This window comes from Amphiura filiformis, chromosome 1, assembly GCF_039555335.1.
Source record: "Amphiura filiformis chromosome 1, Afil_fr2py, whole genome shotgun sequence".
In the NCBI taxonomy this organism is placed as follows: domain Eukaryota; kingdom Metazoa; phylum Echinodermata; class Ophiuroidea; order Amphilepidida; family Amphiuridae; genus Amphiura; species Amphiura filiformis.
Window position 1 is genome coordinate 29,895,637 of NC_092628.1, and position 27,697 is coordinate 29,923,333.

General features: G+C 35.3%; 2 protein-coding genes and 1 long non-coding RNA gene across 3 annotated transcripts in view; 1 reads left to right on the forward strand and 2 right to left on the reverse strand.

Annotated features, from left to right (window-relative positions):
• The window catches only part of LOC140165970 (uncharacterized), a 29,868-nt gene extending 29,245 nt beyond the window's left edge, over positions 1-623 (reverse strand). The window contains exon 1 of the mRNA XM_072189333.1: positions 364-623. Within this exon, the coding sequence (XP_072045434.1) occupies positions 364-511 (148 nt within the window). The 5' untranslated portion in view covers positions 512-623. The remainder of the gene's footprint in view (positions 1-363) is intronic.
• The window catches only part of LOC140141472 (uncharacterized), a 262,118-nt gene that overhangs the window by 170,165 nt on the left and 64,256 nt on the right, over positions 1-27,697 (forward strand). The window lies entirely within an intron of this gene.
• LOC140168071 (uncharacterized) lies at positions 4,964-27,146 on the reverse strand. The gene is made up of 7 exons (XM_072191376.1): positions 26,932-27,146; positions 25,496-25,732; positions 23,498-23,593; positions 22,262-22,648; positions 8,004-8,081; positions 7,207-7,282; positions 4,964-6,597 (listed from the first exon to the last, which is right to left on the reverse strand). Exons 1-7 carry the CDS (start codon positions 27,080-27,082, stop codon positions 5,742-5,744), a joined length of 1,881 nt encoding a protein of 626 aa, XP_072047477.1. The 5' UTR covers positions 27,083-27,146; the 3' UTR covers positions 4,964-5,741.

Here is a 27,697-nt window from a genome sequence, read left to right on the forward strand (position 1 = left end):
TTATCTTACTTGATAAAGGCCCGTTCTTAAAATGTATCAGAAGACGTCCGTCCGTAAAATAGTCAAGCTACACAAGTCATTAACTCACCCTGTATGTCGGATATAAATTTTACGTATGTGATTTTACGTATGTGACTATTAAAGCTGCGTTATTCCAATATTCGCTACTTGCACGGTTCCGCCATTATGCACTATGTGCGGGGAGAGCCTCGAACTGGCAGCATACATGAAAGGAAGAATTATGTAACCTTACACAGAACGTTATGACTAGTTCAATTCCCATTCATGTATGCTGCCAGTTCGAGGCTCTCCCCGCACATAGTGCATAATGGCGGAACCGTGCAAGTAGCGAATAGTACTTACCGAAGTGATCTTGACATACAACACTATTCATGTTCATGATATAACCAAATGTTATCAAGGCGAATATAAATGGTAACATCGTTATTCCTGTTCCGGTCGTATATTGATTGTACATATGGAGACTTGGGAAACGATTTCCCTGTAACATTAGCCTAACATTGTATAAATCTACAATGTCGGTTTGTTCAGCATTTCACTGCATGCAGCAATTCTAGTTGATTATCAGCTTCATAAAATATATTTATATATATTTTAATGTCTTTTTGTTATTTGTTTTTACGATGAACTTCCTTTTAAAGTTCATGCTGGGTCAAAGTAAATCATGACAATCGCAAAGTAAATACCAGTATAGTATAACTGCACGGTTCACTTCCCTTGGAACTGGTACTATTATTATTATATTTTACGTTTAAAATTATATACGTTATATAAAAATCCGTAGTTTCGTACACAATCAAACAAACCACCCCACCCCACCCTCACACACCCACCCCACACAAACCCACATATGTTTTATGGGAACTTGGTTATCCGTTATCACTACCCACCCCACATTTCGCCACTAAAATAACGGATTTTAAACTGTAGAACGGAACAGTAAATTAAGTGTAATTACGAATGCTACACATGTAAAATAACATTGCAAAATGTATCTGTTGTACTGACATCTTTAAGGGAAGGGGTATGAACGTTTGGACAGTATTTATTGTGGGACATTAGATCACATCAGACATATCGAATTGCATTCTGAATACGAAGAATGTCATTCTGATATCAAATAATTTTGATTTTTTGAAATTCGCAATATAATACACATTTTATGGCAAATCATTAAAAATTGATATTTTTGATATTTAATAGTACTCGAAGTAAACTTTATAAATCTGATGATTTATACTTAACGTGTATGTAGGTGGGATGAAAAGCCGACGATCAATTGAAAATTTTGACCTTTCGTATTGAAGATATGGATTTTTTTTCCCAAAACACTATAAAAAATTAGGTCTTTTTGGGAAAAAAATCCATATCTTCAATATGAAAGGTCAAAATTTTCAATTGATCGTCGGATTTTCCTCCCAGCTACATACACTTTAAGAATATATCATTAGATTTATACAATTTACATCGAGGACTGTTATATATCAAAAATTTGAAAAATATCAAATTTTTGTCATACAATTTGTATTATATCGTGATTTTAAAAAAATGAAAATTATTTGATATCAGAAAGACATGCTTCGTATTCAGAATGCAATTCGATACGTCTGGGGTGCTCTCATGTTCCATAAAAAATACTGTCGAAACGCTCAAAACGCTCATTCGAGATCCCTTAAATAATCACTATATTTTGGGATTGTCTAAAATTGGCGAGTTGTGTCCCATTGGCGAGTTGTGGGTGAGTTTATGGGGCGAGTTGTGAAGTGAGTTCTGTTGATGGTTAATATTTTAAATAATGTCTTTAAAATAAAACTGGACAAGCGATAAATCGACAATTACGACATAAATGCTACTGGTTTACACAAGAAATATGGTTATAATTGATGTTGTACTTGATACATGTGTATTAAATCGGATTAAACTACAACTACAAATAACTTATCTAATATTTCCTACACCTTATCTATGCCAAGGGAGTCAGTTTTAAGATATGTTTATGTGTTTATTTTACTTACCATATCGTCATATTGGTTTCAAGCAAGCAGTAATAAACAGGTGTACATTTTGCAGTTCCTAGGCTTTATAACTCACGTTTGTTTGATGGCAAGTAAAACTGTAGTCATTTTAAAGTAAGATGAGCACTGGTGGCACTATTTATCTTAAACCTTCTTCTTTAATACTTGTATGATAAATGGAATTAGAAACAAAGACTAACCAAGTCTGGCAAGGAAATGTTCGAAAACTTTTTATCATGAAATGCAGGCGCATATACAGAACTTCAGCAACCGGGTGGTGGGGTGGGGGTGTTTGGGCGAATTGCTTGGTGAGCTAAGAAAGGATCATGAAACGTGTAGGGGAGACCGGGGCAAAGTGGACCACGGGGCAAAGCGAAACACCCCCATTAACTTCTGTATATGCTGCCCTCAATCTCGAAGCTTATGTATTTAGAACACGGCATGGATCCAGCATTGTTTGTGATAGGGGGCAATCAAGTCAGGTATGTGTGATTTTTGCAGAAAATGTTTGTTTTTCATATATTTAACCCGATAATTTATAGAAATATTATAATCTGCCAAAACACTGTGCTTTTGCTGAATTACTTCGATAGCCATATTAAGGGGGTACTACACCCCTGCCCAATTTTGTGCCTATTTTTGCATTTTTCTCAAAAATTATAGCGCATTGGTGACAAGTAAGATATGTATATTATAGGGGCAAAGACTACAACTACTGCACTGGAAATTTTATTTCAGCACAGACAACAGTTGTGAAGTTACAGTCAAAAATGAGGGAAACCCAATATTTGATCAATAAATCAATAACTACTGGCTTTGAGTTGCTGAATTTTCAATACAGTAGTTGTAGTCCTGCCTTTATAATAAGCATATCTTACTTGTCACCAATGTGCTATAATTGTTGAGAAAAATGCAAAAATAGGCACAAAATTGGCCAGGGGTGTAGTACCCCCTTAATGATAGATGGGCTTAAGCATATTCTATGCATGGTAACAGGAATAGCATACATTAGCGTACAAGATAGTGATGCATGTCGAGAAAAATCTCACCTGGTCGGGGCAAAGTGGACAATAGTCTAACGTGGATGGGGCAAAGTGGAACACCGGAAACAGATCCCACTCAGAACTATGCAATAGAAATTTATCCGGCCATACTATACTGATATACCAAGAGGTAGGCCCTAAGTGGTATTGACAATGAAGACACACCTGAAAGGGGTGCATTTCTAAAATGCCCCCTCCACGTTTCACTCTACCCCGGCCCAATGAACCTGGGGCAAAGCGGAACGACCTTTTTCAAGTCCACGCCATTTAATAAAGCTGCATTTTTGACCAACTTCATTAACGTCATTTGTTAGTTTCTGTCCTAAGGTAAGATTATAAACCTTACGTTTTGCCTTGCCTTGCTTCGTAATCCTGTTTGGGCTAGACCAAAATATTTTGGTCCACTTTGCCCCGGTCTGCCCTAAATATAATATATTGAAGTTTAAATGGTCAAATGGTTTAAGTTGGAACAAATTCGCGCGAAGCGTGCCTAAATGTTTTCTTTTTTAATCTGAAATGGTCAAATATGAGATTAATTTCGTCAAAATTGCATGCATACAGGCGTTTCTCTTCTATTTTCCTAAAATTTCTCTTCTCTTTAGTTTGATACCCGGGAGCGCGCGCCCGTTTAAAAAGGGCTGTATACGCTACTGCAATGTGAGGAATAAGTTATATTATTTGGCTAATTTAAATTTTAAAAATATGTAAATAGCGCCCTCAATATTCCACAAAAAGCAGAAATAGATGAATAATTCGAAATAGAAACGAAACGAAACGAATCTATATTAAGGTTATTACCGGTAATTATTTTAAACTGTTGTGATTTGGTAGTTCACAGCATCTTACGAATGGTAGTGAGCTTTAGCAAAAACTACATTGCTCAATTTATAGCGAGCGTGTAGAAGAATTAAAATATCACATATATACTTTTATAGGGGATGCGGTTCTTGAGTTACGTTGTAAAGAGGGCTGAAACAACAACACTTTTGTAAAACTCATTAACAACAATAAATTCAGCAAGTTTGCAAAGTATACGATTTGTAGAATGAACTTTTGCAGAACATCAAGGTGTTAATTTTCAATAATATATTGATCTAGATAATGCCAATCGATTTTTAGGTTGCTTCGACCAACAATACCTCGTCTACCCTTAAAAATAGCTGCCAAAATATATGTGTATATTAATGTCATAGCTGTTGGTATTGTCCAGGACTAGAAGTGAATATTTTATATTTTGTTAAAAATGTATGAATGATCACGTCAAATAACCGTAAATGTCAAGTATAACTTACCAGTACCATGTCATATTCTTCAACCTTTGCCTAGTACAAAATCCATCTGAATTAAATCAAATGAATATCAAATCTTTTCAACTGAACGTATCATGTCTCATCCAAGACTGACTGATCAGGCACTGAAGCAAGGCGTCTTGGATGAGGCGTGATGCTACCGCTATCATAAATAGTAAGCCCAGTTGAACAAATTTGATATTCATTTTATTATGTTTATCTACCTGGATGATTGAGAATATTCTAAAATACATCTGAATTTAAATATAACAATCGAACTTGTAAGTTTATTTAAGCTATTCAATTATTTGATTTACCACAATTTACCATGTTATTATATGGTATTTCATGTAAATTATAATAACTGACAATGTTATTTAAGCAAGTATCAATTTATAGAGTACTGCACAAAACTGACACAGGTCAATTCTGTATGAACTTTAACGTAAGGTATCTCATTTCTTCTGCTTACTGTTCTAATAGATTTTACAAAATGCAGCCATTTATCTGGATCTGTTATAATTTTCTATTTGTTTTTCGTATTGATTGCTCTATTCTATTTCTCGAATAAACAAAGTAAATATTGGTTCACTTTGTTTGGTATCTTTATATACATGTATTATTCTAGATTTATCAATGAAATAACAAGCCAGTATTACTAAACTATTTATTGGACAGTAAGTAACCCAGCAAATAAAAAACATTTTTGAAAATATGCGCAAAAGGTTCCCAGAAAATGTGTAAATGTCGGGGTATATAAAGGGTGTTGGTGCTGAGATCTGTAAAATCCCTTCACCTGTCGCATCACCCTATTCTGTTTTATAAAGATAATAAAGGCACACCTCTTTATATTTCTTATATCTATATATTTTTTCTATACGACTTTGCTAATAACTTTTGATGTTGAAGTCACGGGTACAAAATAAAAACAATTCTAAAAACAGGGTTCTAAATCAAATTCTGTATGTTTTCTGACAATGAATTCTCGAATAAACATGACAAGGCACTCAAATTCTATGTTCTTTAATCACATATTTTCAGAATCTATATCATAACCAAACTAAGACACTTAGACACTAAGATAGCCTAGGGGTGAATAAGACTGTAAACCTGGGACTGTTTACTTACTGCTGAGGCCTCTTTGCACTGACTGTGTAGATAGACATATCATATAAAAGGAAACTGTTTGTGAATATTTTGTACCAGCTCCGGTATCAGCACTGTAATATTATTGAATTGGTACAATGCATCATTTTATATGTAAGCTTTTTACATAATTATGTGAAGATCACTTGAGTAGTTAACATATTCTCAGTTCAGTTTCCACCCAGGTCGCCCATGCATACGCTCGTATATGATTGTATATATATGTTTCACTTGATGTTCTTCATTACTCCGGAGTTGACATAAGCAGTATTTTTAGAGTTACCAAATTGTATTGGTTGAGAAACACTATCAGCATATGCATAAGCGTATTCTAAAGATTCGTTGTTTTCTGGATGTTTTTCTTCAGGAATCGATGCATCCGGCTGGACGCCGCTCGTTTGCATTGGCGTAAGATAACCAGAATCGATGTTGACTTCACATTTTGGTTGAGGAACTGGAACACTATCAGATTCTGGCTGGACGCTCGTTTGCACAGGCGAAAGATAAGTATGATCGATGATGTCCTCGCATTCTGGTTGAGAAACACTATCGGCGTACGCACAGGCGTAATCTGAAGATTCGTTTTTTCCTTCATGTGTAGCTTCCGGTTGGGCGCTCGTTTGCGTAGGAGAAAAATAACTGTGATCGATGATGTCGTCGCATTCTGGTTGAGAAACACTATCGGCGTACGCACAGGCGTAATCTGAAGATTCGTTTTTTCCTTCATGTGTAGCTTCCGGCTGGGCGCTCGTTTGCGTAGGAGAAAAATAACTGTGATCGATGATGTTGTCGCATTCTGGATGAAGAACACTATCGGCATACGCATAATCGTGATCTGAAGATTCGTTGTTTTCTCCATGTGTTGCTTCCGGAATCGATTCATATTTTGGTTCTGCTAAGTTGTTTTCGATTCCATCGGTTAATGTTGTGGGACCAGGAGTTTTCTTTTGCAGAGCTTCATAGGCTTGGTCACTATCATTGGTTTTCTTGTATTCTGTGTAAATAGCAACTTCACCATGCTCACCCAAATCTTGTGGCTCATTAGCATGTTCAATGACGGGTACCGCGGGTTTCTTCTTTAACCTGCTTAACAAAAGGTTAAAATACTGGTGGTGAGTTTAAGAGCGTGTAACAACATTTCATGAATTTTAGCTAATTTTACAACTACTAGCTGAATATTTGATAATGGTATTACCCTACATTTTAAAACTTCGGTTTTTCCGATTTCAAAACATGTCCGTTATGTTATGTAATAATGTACTCTTGTAAGTAAAAAAAGAGCGATTTGATCTAATAAGAGACTTGCTTGCTGTTCCTCTGTTTGCTTATATCGGAGAAGTGCAAATTAGTATAATTTCTTAATGTTAAGATGATTAAAACAGTATATTAGGCCATAAATAAGAAGTAAATCCATTATCTTTTCGTAATTGCAAAACGATAAAACGGAACTTTGACAGTTTGTGCTTTCTAGTAAAAAAAGTCAATAAATAAAACTAATCACTAATAATCTATAATGATTTGCTTGTGATGGGAAAGTACCCCAAGTCCATTTTGCTCTTCGACATTGTAAAAATTGTGCTCATATGAAAGTAACTTCTTTTGTTCTTTTGTGTTAATGACATATACAGTAGTACACACCCACACCCCTGCGATAACCTATTCAAACATGTTAAGCAATACCATGTATCTTACCTGTTAATAAACATAATAGTGATGAGTACCAACATGACAATAACCAATGCACCAGCAACGCCTCCTGCAATGGCAGCTATTAAAGGATAATTGTATTGAACTGTTATCAACAACTTGATGAACATGTAATAGTACTAAATATCCAAAATATAATTAATTTCGTAATGTTTTTTTCTAGCTCTTTGAAAGCACCTTTGCCAATCTCAGGCAGAAAAGCTTCATGACGGCGCAACATCAAGTTTTCATAATTTGGAAGGGTAGTTACTACAAGAATGGATACCTAACCCATTATTCAGTTGAATGCGTGCATGGGATGAGTTCTTCTTTATGGGGGAAAAAGATGAGATGGATCTTTTTTCGGTAAACTTTTCGGGCCACTGAAATTGATACAGGTGTTAAAGTAAGCGGCTTCCCGAGAGAGAACAATGTAACGATTGGGGCTTTGGTTGTGGACTTTTGGGCGTCGGGTGAGAACAGCCAGACACACAACAACCTAGAATATTGTTTTACTAGTTCTAACTTGCTTCAAATGGATTTGTTACAGAGAAACCTGTTACAAAAACAATTGGGCCATTAACAGCCTTACATGCGCGTCGCCCACAAAATTGAAGTCCACACCCCGGGCTTTCATGTACCGCATTCTATTGAACGAAAAACTATTAACCCTACAAATAACCGCCAGCCCCCGCCTTATATCTATGTAGATTAAACACCGAACTCACTATAGCATTATGTAATCTATGGTGTTTACTACATATAAATACGAATCTCATAATTACGAAAAATGGCACAAATACCTGTATTATCACTCTGTAGCTGTACTCCATTACCATCACCTTCACCTTCACCAGCAGAGGTTGAATTGATTGGCTTTTCTAGTGAGGTTAAAATTATATGTAAACGTTTGGTCAGAAGCTACAGAAATCTACACTACTCAAAATATTTAAAAAATGAGAAATTGACAATCTTAAATTGTCTCTTTTCCTTTTCTGTTCTCATGGTGCTAAGCAAAATGTTTTTCGGTTTCAAGGGACATCAGTATATTTATTTATATAATTTCTCTGTCATCTGAACAATAAAGAAAGTAGTATGAATAGACAATAAAACACACCATATTTGAATAATAAGATACTCACATAAATATTGCTTGACACTATTTTACAAATTCTGAAATTTTTTGTATACGGCGCTATGGGGTAATATTTGAGTTAGCATTTTGTCGAGCTACATTAGGGGAACCAATACTTTTTGCCATCCTTACACCTCAAATCTAGAATTGATTCCGTTTTTTCTGTGCCCCTATTCTGCCCACGAGAGGTCGAAGGTCATATTGGGGCCAAAATGTAAAATTTGTTCATATTGTATAATATCTCAAATTGTTCCTCTCATTGCTAGGTATATAAAAGTCAATTGTCATAATTCTTATACTATGGTGCTTAGTTCAGGAGTTAGGTCAAATGTCAAATATCTCATGCATAGAGGCCAAATTTCAAAATTCACCGATTCAATCGCGGTTTGTCTTAAATTACTCTTCTTAACACACTAAATAGTAAAATAATTTGTTTGAGAAATGATTAACCTCGGAATCGGATGAAATCATGGGTCAAAGGTTATGCATGTACAATGTACATTGTACATATTTCTATTCTATTGGACTTTGGCTGTATTAACTCTGAAGGGGACAGGACAATGCAAATTGCACCAAAATTGTGAATTAAGTATATGTTTGAGATTTCGTATGTTAAGGGGAACAATTTACACCAGTTTCGATGAAATCTGACCATTTTAAAATATTGATCTCTGTGTATGAAAGTTTTGACATTTGACCTATCCGACCTGAACTTCTGAACTAAAGCACTGTAGAAAAATATGACAAATGACTTTTTATTCCTTAAATGAGAGGAATAATTTGAGATACATAACAACATGATGGGACTGTTTTTAAGTTTTGGCCTCACTGTGACCTTCGACCCCTCGTGGAAACCACAGGGGGCATAGAAAATATGGATCCAATCAAATCTTTATCCTTTTAAGTTTAAGGATGCCAAAAAACATTGGTTCCACTAATGTAGCAAAAGATAATCCCAAACCCATAGCGCCCTGTATACTATTTTAAGAGATGCGCTTTGAATCTGCTTTTAAAAATGTTGACAGTAGGAGCAGTGGCCATGGTGAGAGGTAGGGCATTTCAGTCACAGAGTGAATTTAACTTACTTGACGTTCCCACTTTAAATCGCTCATAAGCAATTTGATTTTAGATCTTCCTTAAACAGGACCCGTCTTTAGTCTCCAAGTCAATAAACGTGTTCTCCCCATTAATATTATTCGCAATGCCCCTATGTTCAGTCTTTCAATTAGAAAATGTTGAAACGTTCTTGTTTCTAAAGGCGTATTATTCCTTTACATATCGCTGTTTTGATATGATGTGTTTTATTGCTCTCGATCTTTTGAAATAATTGTAATGCATTTTAGATATTTCCCTTTTAAAACTGTATATATTATCTATTTTGTAATGTATGTTTTTGATATTTTAAGGCGCTTTGTTGTTTTCTTTTTTTGTTGTTTTTTGTTTGTTTGTTTGTTTGTTTGTTTGCTTTTGAAAAGGCACCAAATAAAAAAACAATGATCAACCGCTTGTTGATCCTCGTCTTACACACAACAGACTTTTATTTGAATGATGATGGCTCAAAATGATTTTAAAAATGATACTTTTCGGTATTATTTTGTTAGTTTCTGTTTGGCAAATCATAAATACACATGGTCAAAATGGCAACAATCTTTTTTATCCCTATCCACCTGCAGTAGCTTTACACATCCCTTAAGGTAAGATACATTTGACAAAGGTGAACCTTCTTCCCTTATATAGAGTTAATACTTGTAAATAATTGTCAGATGATATCACAGTAACTGGTGGATAAAAAGGATTCCATCTATTCACATAAAATATGTATACGCCAATACTTGCACTCAGGCTCAGCAATAATAAAGTTACCAAAGTTGAACCTAAGCCCCAAAATCTTATTATCATAATGCTGCTTACACGTGTAAGATTACGAGTAAGATTGCATCTTACGTGTAAGGTTGCATCTTACACGTGTAAGAATGAAGTGGGATTCTTAAAGTTGACGAATCACAGAGTAAGAAGTTTTTAGATTTGTAACACCCACGGCTTGTTATACGTGTAAGATTTTGAATTTAGTGATGGACGACAGTCACGATACGCGATATTCATATCAATTTGTAACCGCTCTTTTAGCAAGTTATAGTGCATTGAATTAACAACCGTATGACAAAACAGGCGAAAATAGTAAAACTGCACAAGATTTGCAATTTAAAGAGAATTGGCCATTGCTCATGCTAGTGACGCTAGTGTATGGACAATATAAGTGTGCTTTTTCATTTAATGGCATACAATTTGACAAATATTGTAAGGAACACTTGATGTTTTGACTTTTAAAACCTCAATTTTGGTCAAAAATGTGCTTGGATAGGTAGTTTTCAACAGATTTACCACATTCGCCTTGCTATAACATTCAATTGCGTTATCTGTTGACCTAGTGACGAAAAGTGTTTTAGGGGGAAGTGTTAGCTTTCGTTTGATATAAAAATAAAATTCTGATTGGATGAAGGGAACACTTGAGGTTTCGAGAAAAAATCAATCAAAGAGGCCCATTTTTCAGCTAGAAGCTCCACAGATCTCACATTGCTATGTACTCAACCGTGTAGTGAGAGTATCGTTTTTATATAGAAACCTTTCCACATGATTGGCGGCGTACCGAGTAGAGCTCGTCACCAACATCGTAAACAAGGTATTTTCTAAATTCGTATGAGTGCTACAATGTCCTGTATTTATGTATGCCGAAACTCGAAACGTGTTCAGGAATTGTTCAGATTGTTGTACCGTCATGGTCACAGCCCGATTTATCTCACTTTCTGGTTACTTTTTCTCAGTCATCTGGAGTCAATTTGTACTCAATATCAATTAATTTCAAGAGGTGAAAGTAAAATTATCACGTTTGCGAAGTTTTGAAAAAGTGGACCTTTTTGGACTAGGGGGCAGATTTTGAAGAAGTGGACTTTTTCCCAAAATTTTGACTTTTTTTTTTGTTCAAAAATTCATTTTTCCGCTCGCTACGCTCGCAAAAGGAACTTTTTGGGTCAAAAAGGGGACTTTGGGGGCATTTTGGAATGGCGGGGATCGCCCTCTGTCCCCCTGGTTACGGGCCTGTGCTGGTTTACGCGATTGTATAAATTTTATATTCAACTTCACATACAGATTTACATAATTCATATTGCACTTCTTATCATACAATCCAACCTAAGCATCGCCACCACCAGATGTATATTTAGCTTCAATTTCACATACAAACTTAAATTGCATATCGCACGTTTTATCGCGCCAACTATATGCAGCTGCTTCCCGTAATCGCACGCAAATAGTGTTTTCATTGATCACTATATCATGCCATGTCTCAGGTTTTAAAGGTGATCCATCTGACCATATACCGTATAACATATAACATGGTATAAAACTATAAAGCTCGTTCGTTCAGTATTTTACTGCATTGCGTATGGAGCAATTCAAATACAAGCAAGTAAATAATCAATTTTTTTAGTTATTTCTTTTAAATGAACTTCCTTTTAAAGTTCATGTTGGGTCAAAGCAGATCATAAATACCGAAGAGTCAACATAATATAACTCCATGGTTCACTTCCTTTAGCAACAAACATGTACTACATGTATTATTATTTATTTTTTTATTTGATTAACGTTTAGAATTATACAGACTTAGATATGGAATATATTTTTAAAAGTGGCAAGACTAGTCTGAAAGGGGATATACATAAACAGTACACTCATAGAAATGACTTGTTCGCCTTGTTGGCGCAATTCAAAAGGAGTAAGTTTGGACAACTCAAAAATAGTGTAAAAGTTGCCAAAACAAAATTCATTTTAGTTATCCGAACTTAAAAAAATGCTGAAAAAGCTCAAAAAGTTCCGTCAACTAATCAACTTTGTTGGCATTACTTAAAAAGTTGATGTAACTCGTTGCGTCAACCTTTTAAGTAATGCCAACTTCTGAATTCAAGAAATAAACAAGGTTCAAATAAACCGATTAGTTGAGTTATTGTAACTCAACATGTAAGTTGATGTAACTCGTTCATATTAAGTTACTGGTACTTATTGTTTCGAGTTATTCCAATTTGGTACTTTGTTACTTAATTCACACGTAATTGGATAATTTTCTGCACAATTAGCAGTATTCAAATATTTATTTTTGTAGTCAGTGCAAAATTTTGTATACTATAGCACACCTCTAGAAAATTATGCTAACCTAGTTTCATTTTCTCAATAAAGTAAGTGCAAATGAGTGCGACCAACATAATGATATCGAGTCAGCGTTACTCAAAATTGTACGCGTTCGCATTACTCGGGAAGTTGACGCAACGACTTACATCAACTTACTGAGCAATGCCAACGAACAATTTCTATGAGTGTACGGGCTAAATATTAATTGAGGTATGACAGAAGATGGTGTCAAATGTTTTGATTATCAGTTAAAAAGGCTCTGAGAGATCTCGCAAAAATTTAGAGACACACGTCTGTAATATTGAATATACGAGACATAATGTGTGCGCCGCGTTAAGCTTATCTGCTATCTGTGCTGCATACATATACATGTTAAAAACTGGATATCTCACGAGCCCCCCCTTTTTTTTACTTTTTTTTTAGCTCTCGGTTAGAAATCTGGGGATGTATTTTAGAAATTCGTACTTAGTCATAATTGAGTCAGTGTTGGACAGTTACCAGTGTGTTACCAGTGGCTGTGGCATCTACAATTTCCCAAGAAATTTGGATCCATCACTATTATACCAAAAGTCCAATTTTTCCCAATTAATGCAAATTGTCATATTTTTTGCCAATTTCGGGCTACTTTTTTCGTATTAAGTCGGTAAGTTTTTACGTTTTCACGATTAAGACAAAGGTGGGAAAGGGCTTCACAGATACGTTACCACAGATACGTTACCCCAATACGTACAAGTAATATTGCTCAAAAATGAAGTATTGGTGAAAAATCACCCATGCATTGTTTTGTGTTCTTAAACCATTAAAGTTTACGATTCTGAATGAATTTCATGAATTCTTCGTGGTTGGCATTTTGTCATTCCTGAGACCAAACTTAGGCACGCTAGGCACTCCTTCCAACTAAACTAATATTGAACCGTTTACTTTCACTCATGGATATCTTTAAACCCTAAAGAAATAGTATATTATAATTATTTATTTATTTCAAGTGTTTATGAAAAACACTGACAAGAAAAGTTGAAAACTGATTGTGTATGTATATAAACATGTTGTGAGTATTTGAATAAATGTTTTCCACTCTCTATAGAATGAACACGTATCACCGTCTAGCATGTTAAATTACCGCATTTCGTTTCTAGCTCTGCCCGTAATTTATATACCTTTAAAATGTTGGTATGTTAAATTATAATTAATGGGGTTTTTTTTCTATAAATGGGATAAATTTGGAGCTAATATGATCAGTAGCGTAAGGTACAGTTGATCCGGTGGTGAATTAATGTTGTACGTTTTATAGTTTTTGTACGCTTTTTTTGGCAAGGAAAAAGTGAAAAGACAATGGTGTAAATGTTCATGTATTGAAATATGTAATATATATACTACCAGGAGCATTTAATTTTGGTTCTTTTATCGAGTTCAAAGTTATGCTTAAGTTATTACTTAAATCGTACAAAGAAACGAGCTGAGCCATGCCATTTTCACGCGTCAAGTATCGCGTAAAATAGACCTTCATGCTGTGCACTGCACATCTTGGATCAGAAAGAAAAATACAATTTACAGTTTGCGGAATTCTTCTTTTTTTTTCAGAAATGTTGCCATTACTTGTAGTGTGTTTATATAAATAAGAGATTTGACAATTGTTATCCACCCAAAACTTAGATTACGTCTCGAGCACTGGTGAATAAGTTACACAGTGAAATCACTTGGTACTCTAGGTCGGTAAACATGAGTAAGATATAATCCTTCCCTAAGAGAAGTCCTTTTCAAGGGGCTGGGTCATTTTTCAGCCTCTGAAAAGGACTTCTGTAGGGAAAGATTAAATCTTACTCAGGTTCACATGCCCCCAATTTTGATCCAATCCACACGGCATTAGTTTAGTCTGTATTACACGTAAACCAAACTTTTTTCAAAGGAGTCACGAATTTCAAAAGGTTCTTTCATTGATACCTCTGGGCACATACCCTAGAAAGTAGGATCTGTGCTCTGAGACATCAAGAAAACGAACAGTAGGCCTGTTATCAGTATATTGCGATATGCGATATTCTGTATCCAGCTCTATTCCAGCTCCAGGTGATACCTCATTACTTTCCTTGTATTAATGGATGTTTTCAAATAGGTATATCATTTATGCATGAGGTGTCACTGGAATTGGAACAGATAATAACTAAAACTGATGAAGAACCTTGATTATAAAACACAAGATTTCACTGTTGAATTGAATTTGCCAAAATTAAACATATTTAATATTTTCATTATGTATGCATGTGATCAAACTAAAGTCATCAGTTCGTAAACGTATATTTTCGTTAAAACCTTTTTGGTGTTCGTGCATAATATCAGACAAGAAAGACTTCAATCTTCAGACAAGATTAGACGAGGCAACTTTATAAGATCAACTGTATAAGATCACGAGGCAGCTGTGTAAGATCAGATGAGCAGATTGATCGATTGCTATAGTAGGACATCATACACTAGTATTGATTTATTCCGTTAAGCATTATCAAGGATTAATATCACAAGTTGTAGTGCAGATAGGAAGTTGGTTTGGTATTATCCGGGTTTCAGAACCAGGTTCGATTCCCACCTAAGACCAGGAAAATTACTACAGTAAGTTTACTTAACGCGATCTCGGTTAAATTCATTATCTGATGGCTGTGCCTCTTACAGACACCATCCCTCTGGAATCCAAACCACGGTTCGCTCTTCATGCTCTTCTCACATCCCTTAATGAATTACCTCAATAGAAAAAAAATCCCCTCGCAGTAACTTTCGGAGCATTCAAGCATATTTTACATTCATTACACCATTCTTAGTTCATTATCTTTCTGCGTGCAATTTTGAATTTAAAATGCTCCTACACATTATGGTATGGAAATACGGCGAGTAACTATTTGTTTGCATGGCATCTGAAAAGACTGCATTAAAATCGCTGAAAGTGATCAAGTTATATAGCCAAAAAAGTACTTTTTAAGGTTTGATGCTTCAAAATGGTATATTTTCTCTCATTATATGACATTTTTGTTGTAATAGTACCAACATTCGGTTTTTAGTAAATATTCGCCCTACCATATTGTAACTTTCAGCTTCGAGGACGCACTGCAATTTTAAGCTGTCTACGGTTCAGTGCGTTAAAACAAGAAAAGTCTCAGGTCAACCTATGTTGAGTTTTTGATCATTTGGCATCTAAATCATATAGTTTCACCTGATATTAGTGGCATTTAACTGTGAGAGTTCTGAATATGAGAAAATTCCACCCGAAATTATCCATTTTCCCATTGAAACCCGTGTAATACATAATTAGTGGTATTTAACGTTTACCCATCTATTATTGTAATCCCAACTGGCCTAGGTATTTAAATGTATTTTTACATAGTGTTTTTATAAATTATATTGTATGTGCAATTCTGTATTTCTCATATTTGAATTTTATTGTAGCTGCTTTAAAAGGATTTTATGTATTTTGTTTTAACGGTACATGCACTGATGGGGTTTCACTAGGCAAAATAAGAACTAATAAAAGAAAGGAAAAGAATAAAATCATGCTCAAGTGCTATCAGTATACCAACTCATAGCACTACAGCTGCTTTATTCACCCGAGAAATGACCGGCACTTTGTTTTAGCATTTGGGGCCCTGGGCACATAATAACATATGGGGCTCATGCATTTAACAATATGTGGCCGTACACTACGAATGAGCCGTAAAGTCGTCAAATTGTATTCTGAGTTACAGTGTAGAATGTGCGTGAAGGTCGCATTCACAGGTACCTCAATTTGGTGCGACATGTATCTTATCAAACACTGATTAAACCAATCAATAAGCCTATTGCTGAAGAGGATAATAAGCTTCTACCTATTTCTATAGAATATTTAATAGCTCTAGATAGTCTTTGTTTGCTTTAGCTAAATCTTGTTCAAGTGGTGGGTAACAAAGTATTGTATTTTGTCTAGGTATGTATAACCAACAATTAACAAAGAGAGGACATTCCTGGAACTCGTTGACTTGGGGATGATTTGAAATAACCGCCAATTATGACTGTTTGATATTTATTACCCGAAATGTGGAAAAAAAGAGACACATGGAGAACCGAAAAATGGTACCATTTTGTTGAAGGAGCAAAGTTCAACAAAGTAACAAACCATAACCCCGCTTCTGGATATCGTTTGAAGTCAAATGATATACCATTTTAAAGCTTATGATATATATTTTCTATACACAAAATAAAACAAAATTGACCGGGCCGACTTTACGGCTGATTTGTGGTGTTCAGTCACATATCATACTCAAGTGCTATAAGTGTATCAACACCGATTTAGATCCATGATTTGGATTTTAATGTGTTGTTTATTTTATGTTTGATCGATAGGAATTGTATTTATTGTACATGTATTTATACCTTTTTAGAATATGTACTTTTTATGTAGTTTTTGCATTATGTAAATTGTATGTTTTTTAATCTTTGTTTTTCTTTTCTATCACAACAATCTATTTATGGAATATAGTAATACCTGTATTGAATTGGTTGGTTTATCTAATAAACATGATAAAGTAATATACTATGACAGTAAATTTTCCTATTGATAATATCCAAAAATAGTTTTCATTCTTTCAAGAAGTACAATACAATGTGGCCCCATGCATGAATCTGATCCCACAATTTCACAATTTGGAGTTAATGTCATGGACGTGTAAAGTAACACTATATCTAATATTTCAAATTGATTTTTTTCAGTTTAATGTCTGTGTGTGATATCAGGTATATGCACGGGGCCACAGAATTGCAGTGTGAAAAAAAACTTTATCATACCTGATATTTCAGTTGTCACTTTGTTTATAGGACTTTCAGAAGTTGTGCAAAAATAATAAGTTATACATTAAAATATAGAATACGTGTAGAAATAGATTCCATATTTCGTGACAAATCTGGTAATTTTTTTTCAACCTGGGGCCTGGCCTGAAAGAAACCCAGATAGCATGGCAATGGTGGCCCAATGAAGGGCCAATATTTGAGTTCAATTGGCCCAACATTGGCTGACAGTATTGGACCAATCATGTTTTGCTCATGGGCCCAAGGTTGGCTCAATATTGGGCTTGGGCCAATGTTGGCCCCAGCTTGGCCCAAACCTAGTCACAGTTATTGAACCAACATTGGGCCTGTACCTATTTCTCATTGGCAAACAATTGGCTGCCAATGTTTTAACAATATGTAATTTTAGTATTGGGCCAATATTGATGCAATGGATTACTTTAATTATTGGATGTTATTGGCTCGGGAAAAGACGATATGTATCATCTCGTGCCCGACTCATCACCGTGGTGTTGAATAGCCATCAAGAGTATTTGATAGCATGGTGACACGTACTTTAGAAATTATCTTTAAAAGTATGGTCTTAGAATTGAAATTGCCGAAAATTTAGAAAATTTCTTTAAAATAAATAATCCGTGGTGTTAAATAGCGTTTGCCCTGCGTTTTATCATCCGTGGTTTTGTTTCCTATTATTTCAACTTAGTATAATATTTAGGATTTAAATAAGGTCTTCCAAACACTAGTACTCATCACAATAATTATTTGTTACCATATTGTTACCCAATTTGTTACCGAAATTGGTGTGATAACCTATATTAGCTGCCAACATGATGCCAATGTAAAAATTGCCAATTGAAAGCCAAGATTGGCCCAATATTATATACTGATGTAATGCCAATCAAACGATATATAAAAGGCCAACATTAAACAAATGATTGGTTTATTTTTGGCCCGAGATCAGCTGCCAATGAATGGTGAGCCAATATTGGCCCAATATTATATACTGATGTAATGCCAATGCAACTTTTTGCCAATATTGGCCCAATAAGTATATGTTATCTGGGAAGTGTAATGATGATGGACCAAATGGCTTCAATTGGACCTTCATTTGGCAACATTTTCCACCTCCCCTTTGTATGGATAAACAAATCCCCATTTCGCTTCAGCTTTGGTGGACACCCAACACTTTACGTTCAAAGCAGCACTTAAATGAATACTTTATACAATAATATATAGTGAAAACTTTTCCATGAATGGCTTCAATTTGGGCCTTCATTTAAACCATTTTGGATTTTTCCAAACTAAAATTGGACACATTAATAGTACCAAAAATGATGGCTTCAATCACTCTGTAGCTGTTCTCCATTACCATCTTCTACAGCAGAGGTTGAATTGGTTGGTTTTTCAAACATATGATCAAGTAATATTATGAACTTAAAATTTGGCTATTGTCAATATTTTGAAAAAGTTTTCATCGTTTAAAGAAGTACAATACAATTGCAGCATGAAATCTTTGGTAAAAAGTTTATCACAATGTGACCCAATGCATGAATCTGATCCCGCAAAAATAATAAGTCATACATTAAAATATAGAATACGTGTAGGTCCCTACGCCAATACTTGAAACCAAGTGTATTCTAAGAAATATCGATTTCAAATTTAGCGACAAAACTGGTAAAAACTGCATGTTTCTGCGATTTTTAGAAGGAAAAAAAGTCACATTTGGGCTATATATTGTGTATATCTGGGATTGTGTCAAGCTCCTGAAGGTGAGTTCAACGGCGGCGGAACCGGGGCCCAGGAGGGCAATACCCCCTCCCACTTTTTTAACCAGGGGGCCCGGCCTGCAAGAAAGTAAAAATTATCCACACCAAATGGCTCAATTGGACCTTCATTTTGCAAAATTTTCCAACTCCACTGTGTATGGATAAAGCAAATGCCCTATTTTTGCTTCTGCTTTGGACACCCAATACGATATGTTTAAAGCAATATTTTATACAAAAATAGTGAAGTCCACGAATGACTTTAATTCGTTTTTCATTTCACCAATTGTTGGGGTTTCAAACTAAAATTGGACACTATAATAGTACCAAAATGGTCCAACAAATGGCTTCAATCACTCTGTAGCTGTTCTCCATTACCATCTTCTACAGCAGAGGTTGAATTGGTTGGTTTCTCTAACATATGATCAAGTAATATTATGAACTTAAATTGTGGCTATTGTCAATATTTTGAAATAGTTTTCATCGTTTAAAGAAGAACAAAACAATTGCAGCATGAAATATTTGGTAAAAAAAGTTTATCATACCTGATATTTCAGTTGTCTCTTTGTTTATAGGACTTTTAGATGGCTTCACAGTAGTAACTGGAACTGAAGTTGTGCAAAAATAATAAATCATACATTAAAATATAGAATACGTGTATGTAGGTCCCTACGCTAATACTTGTAACCAAGTGTGTTCTAAAAAAATCTATTCCAAATTAAGCGACAAATCTGGTAAAAATCTGCGATTAAAAAAAAATTCACATTTGGTCTATATATTGTGTACAGTGTGGTCCAAAAACAACTTAACCAAATTTTAAAGGTTGGTTTCGCACAGTTGGGAAATCTGTTACAAGTTTTTGTTGTATATTCTGAAAGAACATCTTTCTGAAAGTATTTGGTGCCTCATGCACGTACAAAATCATTTTGGGCTGGGAATTTCCAAAAGTTTATGGCGGGAATTTCCAAAAATTTATGGCACAAATTTACATGTCTTCATTAGGGGGTGCCGTTAATTTCTGAAATAGCCCAATGTACTGTGTCGCAGCAACCATAGGCGTACGCGTGGACAAACTCAACTTTGGCCCTTTGACTTAACACTGCCGCCACATTTGTAATTTAAATTCTCTTTCATTCATTTTTTCACCGAATGCTCTTAGAAACATGGTCATTAAGAATTCGCAACAACAATTTTAAACATCTTCCTGTTTGACGTCATCAACATCTGTGACGTCATCGTAGGTGTCCAAGTACTATATGTACATCACTAGCAACAACAATCTTCAGAGCAATAACATCCGCTAGAGACACCGGTTGACCCGGTGAAAGTGCTCCGGTGAGTGTGCCTAATTTGAGTAGCGTAGAAGTATAATTTTGCTTTCTAATTTTAAACAGACTTTTCAATTTTGAGATATATGAAACTTTGAAATTGGGTAAAGTTGTTTTTGGACCACCCTGTATATCTAGGATTGTGTGAAGTAAATCCCCATTTTCTCTTCTACTTTGGACACCCAACACTATAATTATGTTTGAGGCTATAGGCCTAATTTATACAATAATAGTGAAAACCTGTCCAATAATAGCTTCAATTTGGGTCTTCATTTAACCCATTTTTGGATTTTTTTAAACTAAAATTGTACACAATAATAGTGTCAAAATGTTCTACCAAAGAGCTTCAATTGGGCATTCAGTTTGTAAAGGTTTCTCACTTCTCAGGGGAATCCCGCCTTAGACACCCTTTCGCTTCTGCTTTGGACACCCAACACTAGGACTATATAATTAAAGCAATATTTTATACAATAATAGTGAAAACATATCCACGAATGACTTTAATTTAAGCTTTTTCAAACTAAAATTGGACACAATAATAATACCAAAATGGTGTACCAAATGGCTTCAATTGGGCCTTCATTTTGCTAGCGCGATGCGATGGACGCTTCGCGATAAGCCTGGTCATTTTTAGTATAATTGTCATTTGTCAGCCCTGGTCAGTGTACAAGTCATTGTGATACAATTTGGAGGTCGTGGGTATTTATTTTGGTATCATTGCAGTCTCAATGATCACGATAGAGGGCCAAGTACCCGTATATGCGTTGGTATAAAATAAAAACAGCATGTTTAGTATAGAAAATATTTAAAAATTACGCAGAGAATCTGTAACCCCTTCTGGCAGACGTGTCAAAAAGTGCTATGGTAAACATAAGATTAATTTGGAATAACTTTTTTTTTATACATGTGTTAATTCTCGCGTTTCACAATACGATGCGCCTCCAGCGGTCGCTGGGTCGAGGCCAAAATACACAGTGCATCATGGGAATATGAGTCGACATCCAAAGCCCGCGTAATACGAATACAATACAGGAACATGCATCATTGTGGGTTTAAATGTCATTATAATGATGTTACATGCGAATGCACACTAAAACAACAATTTACAACTATAGTAGATCCATTTTCTATCTATTGATCACAGGGAATCATTCGTGGAGCTGTTTTAAACATATTTATTATCGCGTGAAAATTCAATAGCAGCTAGAACGGCGATGTCGACTTGGAGTCGAAAATTTGACTGCCAAAAGCAACCGCTGGCGGCGCACCGTATTGTTAAACGCGAGAATTGTATCATGTATCAATTGAGGGATTCATGAAATTCACCACCTTGACCACATTAGTTACATTGTGCAGATAGAAAGAGATCAACAATGCTCACTTTTTGGGCAATGGACTAGGTCCATACCAACATAACTGTCTACACTAACAAAGTTGTTTAAAAAATACAACAACAACAACAACAACAACAACAAACCCCACATTATAATTGGTAGCATGGCTTCTGGCACATTAAAGCCTTAATGTACGATTTCCGTCAAATTTTGATTTTGTTATTCTTTATTCAAAATGTTGAAATAATAGCAGTAATAACTGACGGGAAGGGTCGGAGGACATATTATCACAATTTTTAAATTATGATAATATGTAGAACTTTGCTCTGTTGACCTACAAAGACAACAAATTTGGCCGATTACATTTAGGTGCAAGTTGGGACATGTGCAAAAATGACCAAAAATATGCAAAAAAAAAAATCAGGTTTGAAAAAATGTACCAATTTCATATTATAAGATCGTACATTATGGCTTTAAGAAAAAGATCGAGAGAATGAGATACTGATAGAGTATATTTACCTTGAAGTTCGCACACAAACCTATTGTCATCATCACAATTGTCATCACGCCAAGCATAACCAGACATTCTTCTTAGTCGCATGCAAATATCGTCACGATCGGTGTCTATATCATGCCATGTCTCATGAATTAAAGGTGATCCATCTGACCATATATATTCCCCCGGAGTGTTAGAGTCTTCAAGCAATCCAAACCAAGTAGTTCCACCACCAGATGCCTTGATTATGCTAATGATAAATTCGTTTTCGTCCGATGATCTTATATCTGCCAAATGCCCACCGTCACTCTCACAAGCCTCACGAGCCTCTGACCTAGTGCGCTGCTCATTGCTCACTTTGTAGCAAGAAGTTTGGAAGGGTACATAACCATCAAGACAGGCTCCATCAGCTGATATGAGAACATCGCAATGACATGAACAAATCGGAATAAAATAGATCTTGTGAGAATAGTCAGTTAACATTCAACTTACGAAGGTTATTTAAACACGATAACATTAAAAAAAAAAAAAAAAAAAAAAAGTATCTTTCTTCAAGATGTGAGCAAAGCCGTTTACTTAATTTGTTAATTTGTTCATACCTATTTACGTTATTTTGAAATGAATGAAAACATTAAATATATAGAAGTTAGAAGAATATAGGAATTACATTATAGAATTTATCAATCGCTTCCCTTATGAAGAAAATTAAGTCGCAACAGGTGAGAAATATATTATTTGACCCATTTGTTTTGATTGTTTTTGTATCGTTGACAATAATCCCTAGGGCAATAATCTTCAATAAGATTGGCCCCACAAAATTTAAATTTTGGTATTTCGGGTTAACATTTTCACTGGAATTCAGTTTCTAATATTCCAAACCTGGTACCATCTTGTTCTAATGGAGGTTCTTTTAGAAAGCATGCATGGTATACTTGCGATATTGTTTTGAAAATTAACCAAAAAGATAATAAAAAGCCCTTTGTAACTTCAAACATGTCAAAGTAACTGTTCGTATTAACGTTTTGTTTTTGTCAACATTCTTGTGCATTGTCCCAACGAGTATTATTGTGCCAAAAGTGGCACAAAATGAATTTGGGAGGATTTCATATAAATAACATATATCGCCAACGACAACACCAAATTGTATAAAACAAAAGGTATTGGAAATCTAAACGTTGTAGTTAAATATCTTGCTGTTCAAAGCAATAGTATTAAACTATATATAGGAGCATATCAGATGTTGATTTCTAAGTACACACTCTTACCATTATAGCAAATTACACCTGCTTGTTTGTCGTCTAAACAATCTGTATTTTGCAACTCAATTGCACAGTCTCGAAGGCTATCAATGTCATCTATAAAATAACAAATTAATATGAAGTAAAATGTGCATAAAATCCCAATTTATCACAGGGGAATCCGGGAGGGGTATCTTTATTACGCTCTTTTGACAAGGCCTTTGTTCCATTTTTCTGAATTTATAAGGATTCTTATTATCTATACCAGTTCAGTGACATATTAATTTCTACGGACCCTTGTATGTACATTAATATGTATTAGTATTTTACTTTCAAAAGTAGTGTTATAGTGTGTGAGCTCGGAGGGGGGAGGGGGTGGTGGCACCACTTGTGGGGGGGGTGCAAACATTTTCTGAATCCTTGTGAATAGAGGAATATATTGGAATGGTTTTAACACAATTTGAGCAACTTTGAAGTTCGATGTTTTCATACTCCGGCTCAATTGCTATCATGCATTTTTATGAGTAGCCTATGATGTCAACTATCACTGGTAGCAGTGCAGCTTTGCCCCCCCCCCTCACAACTGGTACCAAACAATCCATCTGAGGATGTCAGGCTCACAAGCTATTATAGTGTTTATGCCAATCCTACCCAGGGCATACTGATGTGTCACTGGAATCGAAACAGATAATATTAATGAATATAACGAATACCATAAAAATAATTATTTCTCATTGACTCAGTGAAATATTAGGGCTAACATTATGTGCTGTTGGGATTTGTACAGTTAAAATGTGTTTTAAGTTGATTAACCATTTATTATTTCCACGGATATTCTACAGATATTGAAACTCAGTCATTGAAACTCACATATTTGGCTTTCATACCCCCAAAATAGGAAAACGTGCGCGTAGTTGTTAACATTTCACATTTTAGCGCATTCTATTAAATTGGATGGGTAAATCATCAAAGACAAAACGGACGAAAAACATGCGCCACCAAAATGCAATAAAAAGAAATGGGACATTCCGAATAGTCCTACATCTAAAACAATTGCAACTGCTTTGCCTGTTTCCATTTGCTCCTGAGACCAAAACCCGTTTTTGATCGAAATAATAGTAGTAAACACCATAGGTGGTGAGTGTCAATGTCATTCTACATAATTGATGTTATGGAATCGTACCATCCTCCTTTAATTAAGACTATATTATTAGGGTATTACACAAATCATTATAGAATGGCAATATAAATGAAGAACATTCCCTTCATTCAGCATAGCCGGGTACCATATGCTATCTAATATGTGACCGTCCACGGCGAATGAGCCGTAAATTCCTCCCCCGGTCAATTTTGTTTTATTTTGTGTTTAAAAAATAAACATCATAAACGTAAAAATGGTATATCATTTGACTTCAAACGATATCCAGAAGCGGGGTTATGGTTTGTTAAACTTTGCTCCTTCAACAAAATTATAGCTTTTTACGTTTTTACATGTGTCTCTTTTTCCACATTGTTGGCAATAAATATCAAACAGTCATAATTGGCGGTCATTTCAAATCATCCCCAAGTCAACGAGGTTTAAGAAAGTTCTCTCATTGTTAATTGTTGGTTATGCATATTTATTATGCATATGCCTGGTAACCCACCACTTGAACAGGATTTAGCAATATAAGCAAACAAAGACCAGAGCTATTAAAAGTTCTATAGCCAGGGTAGAAGCTTATTTATTATCCACTTCAACAATAGGATTATTGATTGATTTTGACTATCGAAATGAGACGGATGTCGGGCCAGCTTAAGTTACCGATGAATATGACCTTTGTACACATTTTACACCGTAACTCAGAATACAATTTAGGAAATTTACGGCTCATTTGTGCTGCCGGGTCACATATCATGGCTGTATCATGCAAGAAGAGCATAAACGAGGACCTGAAATCAATTCGAAAGAAATGTCCAAACTGTGACCATGAGAGGTTTCGTTTGATTAAAACAGATCTTTCAGAAAAGATAGCTTACCATCTGGACATCTCACATCATTTATTTTGTTGTTTCTGGTATTAGAATATCCATTGCCTGAAGTTGCTTTTCCTCCAGGATAGCCCAACTGCCGACAGGTTACCCACGCTTCGCGATCGCCCCATTCCCTATCCGTGGAACTGTAAGTGTCATAACACACCGCCCTCCACTCTCCGTCGTGATACACCTCTATTCTACCTTCCCATTCTTTGCCGTCGACAAGACGTACGTCTCCATCTTGAAATGTTGACAATTCAATTCAAATCAATAGCATTATGGAATAGAAGAAAAAGAAAAACGTGGCATAAAAGTATAAAAATGATTAATTAATGAAAGAGTTTAGCTCCAACACTACACTATTTTTTTTTCTCTCACCTGAAACTTTTTCGCTAGATTGACTAGCGTCTTCAGCAGATGGTGATACTGTGATGATATCTACAATCGGGATAGTCCTATGACGTACATGTAAGAACAGACTTTTTCATCACTTGATGACAGAACATCACTTGATAAACTCTGTTTTTAGGCCTATGTTGAAAAATGATTGATTCAATTCCAATTTATTTTCTGGGCTTAATCCCAAATCTCATTTTAATAATATGAATATAAATGTAAATCGCACAATTAAGATTCACTATTTCATCCGGATCTTCAAAAATATGATACATTTATAATCTAAATTCACGAGGGATAACACATTATGTATGAATTTTTCCATAACATGACAATTGAACCAAATCGAATCAGTGAAGTCAATATTGTGCAGTTTGGTCTAATCACCAATGGCGTAGCCAGGTGTTGGGTACATTTTTTTGCCGACTGAAGTGTGAATTGTTGATCCCATTGTTTTGCCCTGTGCGCTCAAGGCTCTATTTTTCTTTCTTTCTTTCTTTCTTTTTGGAGGGGGTGGGGTGCAGACAAACGTTTTCCAATCATTTTACCACCCAGCACCCTACCCCAACCTCCCTTACCCCACTACATCCTATCCTTGTACTTCTTCCTGTATCGACGAGCCTGATAAACGTTGTCAAGAAATCAGATTTTAAACAGTTTATATGGTGGTATGAATTACCCTGACATATTTATATTGGGTTTTTTTAACTCACTCAGTGCCCATTCCCTCCGCTCTATATGAGGGGTAAAAAGGCACACACTCCTTCAAAGTAGTGCTTTGCTTAACCAGACCAGTGCTGTCCCTATTCACCCCGAAGTCGGGGTTACTAACATTTTATAAAAATATATACCCCAACATATGTTCAATTTCTTTTAAATGGTGGATTAAAGGCATTATGGGTAGACAAAATATGCCATCAAAAGTTTGGCTTATGGGGCTAAAGGATCGGAACAAATATACAATATAGAGAGTGCCAAAAGTGTCCCCCTTTCTACGGCACTCGGACAATGTCAAAGCTGCGTTATTCCAATATAGTACTTACCGAAGTGATCTTGACATACAACACTATTCATGTTCATGATATAACCAAATGTTATCAAGGCGAATATAAATGGAAACATCGTTATTCCTGTTGCGGTCGTATATAGATTGCACATAATATGGAGACTTGGGAAACGACTTCCCTGTAACATATTAGCATAACATTTGTATAAATATATGATGTCGGTTTGTTCATAATTTCACTGCATGCAGCAATAATAGTTGATTATCAGCTTCATAAAATATATTTATATATATTTTAATGTCTTTTTGTTATTTGTCTTTACGATGAACTTCCTTTTAAAGTTCATGCTGGGTCAAAGTAAATCATGACAATTGCAAAGTAAATACCAGTATAGTATAACTGCACGGTTCACTTCCCTTGGCAATGAACTGGTACCATTATATTATTACATTTTATGTTTAAAATTATATACGTTATATAAAATCCGTAGTTTCGTACGCAATCAAACAAACCACCCCACCCCACCCTCACACACCCACCCCACACAAACCCACATATGTTTTATGGGAACTAGGTTATCCGTTATCACTACCCACCCCACATTTCGCCACTAAAATAACGTATTTTAAACTGTAGAACGGAGCAGTAAATTAAGTGTAATTACGAATGCTACACATGTAAAATAACATTGCAAAATCTGTTATACTGACATCTTTAAATAATCATTATATTTTGGGATTGTCTAAAATTGGCGAGTTGTGTCCCATTGGCGACTTGTAGGTGAGTTTATGGGGCGATTTGT

Coding starts and splice junctions, on each gene's coding strand:
- LOC140168071 (XM_072191376.1), bottom strand. CDS start 27,082: ATGTTACAGGGAAGTCGTTTCCCAAGTCTCCATATTATGTGCAATCTA. Junction 7,283..8,003: donor GCTACAGAGTGATAATACAG/GTATTTGTGCCA, acceptor ATCCTTTAATAG/CTGCCATTGCAGGAGGCGTT. Junction 6,598..7,206: donor ACTATTATGTTTATTAACAG/GTAAGATACATG, acceptor TTTGTTAAGCAG/GTTAAAGAAGAAACCCGCGG.